Source organism: Chrysemys picta, chromosome 24 (genome assembly GCF_011386835.1).
Source record: "Chrysemys picta bellii isolate R12L10 chromosome 24, ASM1138683v2, whole genome shotgun sequence".
Classification (NCBI taxonomy): domain Eukaryota; kingdom Metazoa; phylum Chordata; order Testudines; family Emydidae; genus Chrysemys; species Chrysemys picta.
This window is the reverse complement of record NC_088814.1, coordinates 17,422,601-17,432,822: the sequence shown is the minus strand read 5'-3', so window position 1 is coordinate 17,432,822 and position 10,222 is coordinate 17,422,601. Positions and strand designations below refer to the sequence as shown.

Here is a 10,222-nt window from a genome sequence, read left to right as displayed (position 1 = left end):
TGTAATTCCCCGGGTTGTCCTTATTCCCCTTTTTATAGCTTGGCACTGTATTTGCCCTCTTCCAGTCCACTGGAACCTCTCCCATCTTCCATGAGTTTTCGAAGATAATTGCTAATGGCTCAGATATCTCCTCAGTCATTTCCTTGAGTGTTCTAGGATGTGTTTCATCAGGCCCTGCCAACCTGAAGACATCTAACTTGTCTAAGGTCTGATCTACCTGACAGAACTATAGCGATATAACTACGTCACTGAGGGGTGTTAAAAATCCTCATCCCTGAGTGGCGTAGTTATACTGACCTAGCCCCCCCATGTAGACAGCGCTATGACGACAGGAGAGCTTCTCCCACTGACATAGTTACCACCTCTCGGGGAGGTGGATTAACTACGCCGATGGGCAAGCTCTCTTCCATTGGCTTAGAGCAACTTCATTAAAGTGCTATAGAGGCAGAGGTCCATCAATGCAGCTATGCCGATGCAGCATTTTACGTGTAGACTTGCCCTAATTAATTTTTAACTTGTTCTTCCCCTATTTTAGCCTCACGTCCTACCTCATTTTCACTGGCAGTCACTATGTTAGACATCCAATTGCTACTAACCTTTTTGGTGAAATCTGAAACAAAAAAGGCATTTAGTACTTTTTGCCATTTCCACATTTTCTGTTATTGTCTTTCCTCCCTCGCTGAGTAATGGGCCTGCCCTGTTCTTGGTCTTCCTCTTGCTTCTCATGTATCTGAATGTTTTCTTGTTACCCTTTATGTCTCTAGCTAGTTTAATCCCCATGTGTGCCTTGGCCTTTCTAATTTTGTCCATACATGCTTGTGTTGATTTTTTATATTCATCCTTTGTAATTTGACCTAGTTTCCACTTTTTGTAGGACTCTTGTTTGTTTGTTTTTTCAGTTCATTGAAGATCTCTATATTAAGCCAGGGTGGTCTCTTGCCATACTTCCTATCTTTCCTACACAGTGGGATAGTTTGCTCTTGTGCCCTTAATAATGTCTCTTTAAAAAACTGCCAACTCTCTTGAACTGTTTTCTCCATTAGACTTGCTTTCCATGGGATCTTACCTACTAACTCCCTGAGTTTGCGAAAGTCTGCCTTCTTGAAATCCATTATCTTTAATCTGCTGTTTTCCCTTCTACCATTCCTTAGAATCATGAACTCTAGCCTTTCATGATCACGTTCACCCAAGATGCCTTCCACTTTCAAATTCTCAACCAGTTACTCCCTATTTGTCAAAATCAAATCTAGAATAGCCTCTCCTCTAGTAGCTTTCTCCACCTTCTGAAATAAAAAATTGTCTCCTATGCATTCCAATACCTTTTTGGATAATCTGTGCTCTGCTGTGTTATTTTCCCAAAAGATGTCTGGGTAGCTGAAGTCCCCCATCACCACCAAGTCCTGTGCTTTGGATGATTTTGTTTAAAAAAAGCCTCTTCTCCCTGGTTAAGTAGTCTATGCTAGACCCCCTACCATAACATCACCCTTTTATCCTTACCCAGAGATTTTCAGCAAATCTGTTTCCTATTTCCATCTCAACTTCAGTATCAGGTTGAGTATACATGTTTGATGTACATGCCAAAACCTCCTCACTTTTTTCCCTGCCTGTCCTCCTTGAGCGAACTATGCCAGTATTCCAGTCATGTGTATTATCCCACCAAGTCTCTGTGGTGCCAACTATGTCATGTAAATTTTCTGGAAAACAGTGATTTACCTTTCACTTTTACAATTAACCCCTTTGTCTGACATCTTTTGGCATCCACACTTGAAAAAGGCTGTTGAAAAACTGGAGAAGGTTCAGAGAAGAGGTACACCATTGATTCAAAATCTGGAACACACATCTTCCAGTGAAGGGCTGAAGGAGCTTGGTCTATTTAGTCTGTCAAAGAGATGGTTACAAGGTGAGTTGATCACAGTCTACACTGTACCTGCACAAGGAGAAAATATACTAGTATTGGTATGTATGCCTGTTTGTTAGCCTAAGATAGAATTTTGGGTTTGATTTTTGATACTTTTATATCCTTACTAATATGTGTGAACAAAAAACAAAGACACTGTTTGTTGCTTCTGCCCAGCAGAAAAGTATTACTGGGCAATGTTCCCTCTAATTTTTTATATCCATGTGCGGAATGAATTTTAATATGTGCACCAATATGGAGGTGATGTGTGGCGGGGGTGGGACCAAGGAGTTCGGAGTGTGGGAGGGGGCTCACGGCTGGGGCAGAGGGTTGGCGTGCTGGGGGGTGAGAGCTCTGGCTGGGGGTGTGGTCTCTGACGTGGGCCAGGATGAGGGGTTTGGGGTGTGGGAGGGCACTCAGGGGTGGGGCAGAGGGTTGGGGTGTGGGGTTGAGGGCTCCAGGGTGGAGCTGGGGATGAGAGGTTCAGGGTGTGGGAGGGGGCTCAAGGGCTGGGGCAGAGCATTGGAGTGGGAGGCGGAAGGGGGGAGGGCTTTGGGGTGGGGCCGGGGATAAGGAGTTTGGGGTTCAGGCTGCCCCAGGGCTGGGGCCAGAGGACTCCCCCGGCCCTCTCCCTGCTGGCAATATGGAGCTCCTGGGGGGGGGAAGAAGTCCAAAGCAGCCCTGCATACCCCAACTTGCTCCCCTCCCCAGTCCCTGCCCACCCCCTACCTCTCTCCTCTCCAGGACCCTGTGGCTGCACGGCCCTTTATAGCCTGCTGCACGGCCGCACAGCTTAGAGGGAACTTAGTTACTGGGTATAGTGGGAGTTTAATATATGAGCATACACTGGAAGGCAGCCTGGCTCCTCTCTCAAGCCAAGGTCAAGCAACCAGTTGGGAGGGGCAAGGGGGGATGAGGGAGGAGGCATAAGAAAAACTAAAAGCCAAAGAAAAGCCTTTCCCTGACCGAAGCACCTCCTCACTCCTTACCCCTCCCATGGGATACAAAAGAAGTGGTACCAAGTCCACAGACTCATGACCCTCCAGAACAGAACATGACCATAACTTATAAGGGGTGGGACAAGGAGTGTGCTCTGCAAGTATATTTGGGCCTGCTAAGAAAGAGGAGATGGGAACGGGACACAGTTAAAGGCTCTGTGGCTTCAGAGCTATGGATATGTTTGCTTGAAACTAACCCCAATAAACATTGCATTGCCTGCATTTCGGACTTCCGGTGTTCTGCTTTCTGTCTGCGTGACAAGAACCAGGGGAGGGGTGAAGGGAAAGCCCCTAACAACTAGCAGTCTCTTTAGAAGGCAAAGGCATCTCAAGATCCCGTGGATGGAAACTGAAGTTAGAAAAATTCAAATTGGAAATAAGATGCAGCTTTTTAAAACAGGATAATTAACTACTGGAACAGACTCCCCACAGCTATGGTAAATTCTCCATAACGGGGCATTTTTCTGAAAGAGAAGCTGTAGTTTAACATCAAGTTACTGAACTTTTGCTTTCCTATTCCCCATGTTGAAATATGTGCTGGATTATTGGAGTTAAACTAAAGCTCCTCTTCTTCTATGTAGTTTATGGCCTGCTTAAATAACCATGGCCTATAGCACAAGAAGCTGGTAGCCTCCACTGAAGCAACTGGGGATCTACCAACTTCAGTCTCCTTCTATGACAGATTGTAGTCTATTGCACTGGGCATCTGGTAGTTAGCTTCACTTTCTTTACTGGCATTTACATCTGTGAGGATCTCTCATGACCTGTTAACTGTGCAGTCACAGTGAAACTAATCTAAGTTTAAATTGAATAAAATCATTTTCAGAGCAGCTGGACATTCTTCATCCTCTTTAGGACTTGAGCTTTTATTAACTACCTCCACTGTTGCCAGCACTTATATTTGGTGGTTTTATTAAAGCCAGATTCTTCTTTGAGTGCTTTTTCACTTTGATTCCAATCAGGTGTGGGCACGATGCGTGCACAGTCGTCGGAAACTTTTCCCTTAGCAGCTTCCGTTGGGTTGACTAGGGAGCCCCCTGGAGTGGTGCCTTCATGGCACTCAATATATGACCCAGTTCCTTCTTGGGGCTACTCCGACAGAGGGGAAGGAGGGTGGGTATTGGAATGGACGTGAACTACACATCGTGAAGAACAGTTACAAGAAGGTGAGTAACTGTTTTTTTCTTCTTCAAATGCTTGGTTACGTCGATTCCAATCAGGGGACTCCCAAGCTCTCTCCTGGAGGTGAGGCAATAGACTATCAGGGTTGGAAGGGACCTCGGGGTTATCTAGTCCAACCCCCTGCTCAAAGCAGGACCAATCCCCAGACAGATCAGATTTTTGCCCCAGATCCCTAAATGGCCCCCTCAAGGATTGAACTCACAGCCCTGGATTTAGCAGACCAATGCTCAAACCACTGAGCTATCCCTCCTGCCCAGAGTTGGAGTTAAGGAACCACTGCGCCGTAATAGGTGGAGCTGGAACCTTGGCGAGGTCGTAGCAAGTACGGATGCAGTTGTGATCCATGACGCAAGGAGCATCTCTTTGTATTTGGTTGTAAGCGTTCCCAAGAGTTAAAGTTATACCTACTGAGGATAACCTGCTGGTTGGCTATCCTTAGCTGCAGGCCCCCAGCAGCATACACTTTCCTGCCAAAGAGGACCATATGTTTGGCCTCCTTAGCCTTGTGAGCCGGTGCCTGTTCCCCCGGCGCTCTTTTTCATTCACCGCTGAGACCACCAGGGAGCAGAGGTGTGAGAGAGAGAATAAAAACTCCGGATTGGAATGGACATGAACAACACATCTCAAAGAACAACAGTTACAAGAAGCTGAGTAATTAATTTTTCATGTGAGGAACTCCGTTTAAGGACATTTTTGGCCTCACAGTTGCAGAGAAAAGCTTGAAAACATTATCTGAGTGACCCCTAAAGACTCCAGAAACTGGAAGGCAAATCAAGAACACCCCCCCCCATTTATTATGTTTTAAAATCTCATGATTTGAGAGAACTGACTCAATTTTTTAACTCTGGGAGTTGGTAATGCTGTGCCTTATGCTGCAGCCCTCAACCCTCTGTTCATCTTGCAGACCTTCCTGGTTTGAGGAGGCCAGGGATTATCAGATTGTCACATGGCATTCTTCCCTTCTGAGTGCCTTTGGATGAGGGTGGTTTTGGGATCGATCTGTCAGCGTTACCTGAGCAGAGATGTAGTCACAATGACTGTATTCTCCCTCTCCTTGTGCTTAACATTGCAGGTGCTTGGATCCTTTACCTTCTACTCCGTTCTCTTTCTTCATTTATCTTCAGGGTTTAGAAACTGAGGCCCAGGTATTTAGGTACCTAACTCCCATTGATCGGAGTCTGAGCTCTCCTTGGACCGTTATTGTGAGAAAGCAACAGAAAAGAGACAAGTCTTACTTCTCTCTTTGCATATGGTGAGATCCATGGTTCCTCTAGGACAGATCCACAGTGGTGGGCCATTGCTAAGAAACCTTGATGCCCTGCTCTTAGATGTCTCACTGTTGGTGCTCATCCTTCCACCATTCCCAGGGCTGTCCCTGATTTGGCAAGCTCAGGTGAGAACAATATCTGCAGGATAGGGCTTCCCCTATTTGGTGCCCTCAGGGAAAATGGGGGTTAGATGGGTTGCCCTCCCTGCTTTGATGAGCTCAGGTGAGAGGGCAGTTACACAGCTGGATGCTTTTGCATATTATGCATTCCTGTTTGTTCATGTAGTGCCCCAAAGTGTGCAAAGCACTGCATGTGAACCTAGGAATGATACGCCCCTTTCCTGGAGGAGCAGACAGTGTAACGAGACAACTCGCTGAGAAGGTTGCAGGAAGTGAGGCCTGGTCAGACAAATAATCAAGGTGCTGCTAGGCAAACATTTTGTTAATGCCATTTCTTTTGGTTATGTTTGGTATCCATTCTGCCTCCCCCACAGCAATTTGTCCATTTCCCCTCATTAATCTGCCCCAGCCCTGCACTCCACTTTCCCAATGTCCACCAGAGGCAGGGAGCACCAGCCCATCAACAAAGAGAAAACACAAAATGTCAAATATTGCAAAGGCTCTGAGGGCCACCTAGCCCCACCCCCTGCTGCCCAGCTTCCCCTTTTCTGGGGGGGGTGCCCAAACCCCTCGCATGGCTGCCAATATCGCACTCTGTCCAGTGGGTCTCTACCATTTCTTATCCTGACTGAAAGGGGGAGGAACAAGAGCCTTCCCTGTGGATGCTCCACACATGGCCCTTGTCCACCAGTACCTGAGGCTTCCTTCCCCCTTTTCCGTGTGCGTCTCCATCCTTGCAGTGGGGCAGAGGAATCTCACCCCAGCCCCACCCACCACGGCCCAGGAGGCGGTTACCTGGAGGGATCTATTTCCTTGGTGCCCTCGGGGCGGGGGTATGGGGCTGGGTCTCCTCCCCTTGCTTGCCCTGTGGCCTTTCTCCACTGGGGGGAGCTTGTGAAGGTCTCCTAGACCCTGGAGTGGGAAGACCCGGGGGGCTCTGCTGAGGTCTTGGTGAGCTCAGGGGCTGCTCTAGAATAGTGGTGACCTCACTGCTGTGGGGGGTCACCGGCAGGCCATGGCTGTTGCTGGGGTCAGAGGCTAGTGGGTCCAGAGGTCACATCGGCGGTAGGGGCAGCCCATGGGGGCCATGCAGTGCCTCATGCATGACAAGCGTGCGGGTGTGGTTGCTTGGTAACCACGGGGAGCAGCCACCGTTCTCCCAACATCCGCTGAGCCCCAATGAGTGAGGCGGGCCTCCGGCCCCCTCTGCTCCTCCTCCTGCTGCTGGTGGCTGCCGCTGCCTCCCTCGCTAGGCGGCACGGCAACGCCTGCCCGGCCCCATGCCAGTGCCACCGGGGGCTGCTCAACTGCAGCAGGGCCGCCCTGCCCGCCGGGCTCCACCAGCTACTACCGCCTGGGCCTGCCGCCCGCAACCAGACCTTCTTCTTCCTGTGAGTACCGGGACGGTGTGCCAAGATAGAGACCCCCGCCCCCAGAGGGGAGACCCCACCTGGACACAGACACCCCCCTCCCTGACCTCTCTGTGGGGATAGAAACTCCAGCACCCAAATCTCTCCTGCCCAGGCAGGGATCCTTTCAGCACAGACTGTATAGGCTCATTGCAGTACCCGAACATCTCACACTCCTGGGTTCCCCCTCCCAAGCCCTGTGTGAGGTAGAGGAATACTACTATCTTCATTTTCAGAGAGCATCAGGGCAAAATTGCCAAATTTGGGAGTCTAAAGTTAGGCAGCTGAGGGAATTGGGAGCATAAATCTCATTGGCATTCAATGGGGCTTGTGTTCCTAAATCCCCTGGGTCCCTAAATCTACATTTGGGGCTGATTGTTGAAGGGCCTGCAGCTCTTGTTGAGGTCAATGGAAGGCAGGCCCTGTCTGATTTAGTTCCCTAAATGTGCCTTTCTGTGCCTAACTTCAGACTCTCCGGTTTGAAAATGTTGGCCTAGCTCATGTGCCCAAGCTCCCCTTCCCCCAACCATCTGCTCTTCTTTCGCTTGTTATTACCAGGGTCAGAGTCACGGGCCTGGGTACAGGCTCCGGGGAAGGAGAGAAACTGCCCCTGCCTTGTCTCCCACACTTAGGGCTTGTGTACATGGGGAAATTCACCAGCGCAGCTGTGCGTTTGAACGGGAGATGAGCTAAACTGGAAAAAAGCTCTTCTGGATTAAGAATGTCCATACAGGGAATTAGATAGGGCATAACTATAGCAGTGTATATCCACACCTTTCCTTTACCGTCTCCCTGTGTAGATGAGCCCTTATTCCCCATCATCCCAACCCCAAAAGAGATTTGGCTGAGCCTGCCAGTAGTGGCTGTGGTCCCCGAGGACACCAAGATTCTCTTGGGAGTTGTCATTGCTGCAGTACATCACACGAGGGCCACACCGGCCCCTTGGCAGCTCTGGGGAATGGGGGAGCACAATGATGGCTTAAAGCTATTTTTATTGTTATTATTTATGTGTATTACTGCAGCACCTAGGAGCCGTAGTCATGGAGTAAGACCCTACTGTGCTAGACAAATAGAGAACGAAAAGATGGTCCCAGCTCAAGGGGCTCCCTTTGCTCTCTATCCTCCATCTCTGCACATGCACTGTAGAAAGTGAGACATTTACCACCCTTAAGGTAAATGCAATTAAGCAAAGTACACAGAAGCAAATAGCGAGGCCGAGGAAGCTCCTGCCTTTCCTGTGAGGATGTGAAAACTATCTCCAAAGCTGTAGCAGAAAACCAGGCAAGAGAGGTCCTGGGAAAGTTTGAGGCAGAAGCTCTGCACCAAACAGAGAGAGAGCAGGGCAGTATTCGGGGTAATACTGTTTCCCTTGTTCTAGTAAAGCTGTTTGTTCAATGTTAGTACAAATTGACTCATTCTGTGATGCTTTACCATGGTCACATGACAATCCGCTTCCCCAAAGCAGACAGCCCGTCATCCATAGATGTACCCAAAGCAAATCAGAAACTGAAGTTACAGAACTCACATTATCCAACCTACCACACCACCTGGTACAGCTGAAGCCTTTGTGCAGACCCACCCTCTTTTACTGGCTGTCTCCTGTTCATAGCTGAAAACATCTGTCCTGTTATTATTATAATTATTATTTATTTGTACTGTGGTAGCGCCCAGGCACCAGCCACCTTGTGCTGGGCACTGTGGGACCTTTACAAAGAGATGGCCCCTGTCCCAAAGAGTTTATATCAAATATAAAATGAGAGAGACAACAGATGGTTGCAACAAACAGCTGGAAGCTGAAGCTAGACAAATTCAGGCTAGAAATAAGTTGCCAGTTGTTAACCAGTGGAAAAAACTTACCTACGTATGTGGTTTCAGAGTAGCAGCCGTGTTAGTCTGTATCCGCAAAAAGAACAGGAGTACTTGTGGCACTTCTCAATATTTATTCCACTCTGTATGCCTCCGAGGAAGTGGGCTGTAGTCCACGAAAGCTTATGCTCTAATAAATTTGTTAGTCTCTAAGGTGCCACAAATACTCCTGTTCTTTCTACATATGTGGCGGATTCTCCCTCATTTGAAGTCGTTCATAGAATCATAGAATCATAGAATATCAGAGTTCGAAGGGACCTCAAGAGGTCATCTAGTCCAACCCCCTGCTCAAAGCAGGACCAATTCCCAGCTAAATCATCCCAGACAGGGCTTTGTCAAGCCGGGCCTTAAAAACCTCCAAGGAAGGAGACTCCACCACCTCCCTAGGTAACGCATTCCAGTGTTTCACCACCCTCCTAGTGAAATAGTTTTTCCTGATATCCAACCTGGACCTCCCCCACTGCAACTTGAGACCGTTGCTCCTTGTTCTGTCATCTGCCACCACTGAGAACAGCAGAGCTCCATCCTCTTTGGAACCCCCCTTCAGGTAGTTGAAGGCTGCTATCAAATCTCCCCTCATTCTTCTCTTCTGGAGACTAAACAATCCCAGTTCCCTCAGCCTCTCCTCATAAGTCATGTGCTCCAGACCCCTAATCATTTTTGTTGCCCTCCGCTGGACTCTTTCCAATTTTTCCACATCCTTCTTGTAGTGTGGGGCCCAAAACTGGACACAGTACTCCAGATGAGGCCTCACCAATGTCGAATAAAGGGGAACGATCACGTCCCTCGATCTGCTGGCAATGCCCCTACTTATACAGCCCAAAATGCCGTTAGCCTTCTTGGCAACAAGAGCACACTGTTGACTCATATCCAGCTTCTCGTCCACTGTGACCCCTAGGTCCTTTTCTGCAGAACTGCTACCTAGCCATTTGGTCCCTAGTCTGTAGCAGTGCATGGGATTCTGCACTTGTCCTTGTTGAACCTCATCAGGTTTTTTTTGGCCCAATCCTCTAATTTGTCTAGGTGCCTCTGTATCCGATCCCTACCCTCTAGTGTATCTACCACGCCTCCCAGTTTAGTGTCATCTGCAAACTTGCTGAGAGTGCAGTCCACACCATCCTCCAGATCATTAATAAAGATATTAAACAAAACCGGCCCCAGGACCGACCCTTGGGGCACTCCGCTTGAAACCGGCTGCCAACTAGACATGGAGCCATTGATCACTACCCGTTGAGCCCGACGATCTAGCCAGCTTTCTATCCACCTTACACTCCATTCATCCAGCCCATACTTCTTTAACTTGGCGGCAAGAATACTGTGGGAGACCGTATCAAAAGCTTTGCTAAAGTCAAGGAATAACACGTCCACTGCTTTCCCCTCATCCACAGAGCCAGTTATCTCATCATAGAAGGCAATTAGGTTAGTCAGGCACGACTTCCCCTTCGTGAATCCATGCTGACTGTTCCTGATCACTTTCCTCTCC

The 10,222-nt window shown here is 48.6% G+C and overlaps 1 protein-coding gene across 7 annotated transcripts in view; it reads left to right on the top strand.

The window, feature by feature from the left end:
- Positions 1-6,403: 6,403 nt before the first annotated feature.
- The window catches only part of LOC101948250 (leucine-rich repeat-containing protein 37A-like), a 58,085-nt gene continuing 54,266 nt past the window's right edge, over positions 6,404-10,222 (top strand). Inside the window, exon 1 of one of the 7 annotated variants that reach the window (XM_065577616.1) lies at positions 6,404-6,855. Coding sequence is in view for 1 of the 7 variants with exons in the window: in XM_065577614.1 (XP_065433686.1) it covers positions 6,644-6,855 (212 nt within the window). In the remaining 6 variants the exon portion in view is untranslated. The remainder of the gene's footprint in view (positions 6,856-10,222) is intronic. The other 6 variants (XM_065577614.1, XM_065577620.1, XM_065577617.1 and 3 more) reach the window with 6 other exon arrangements.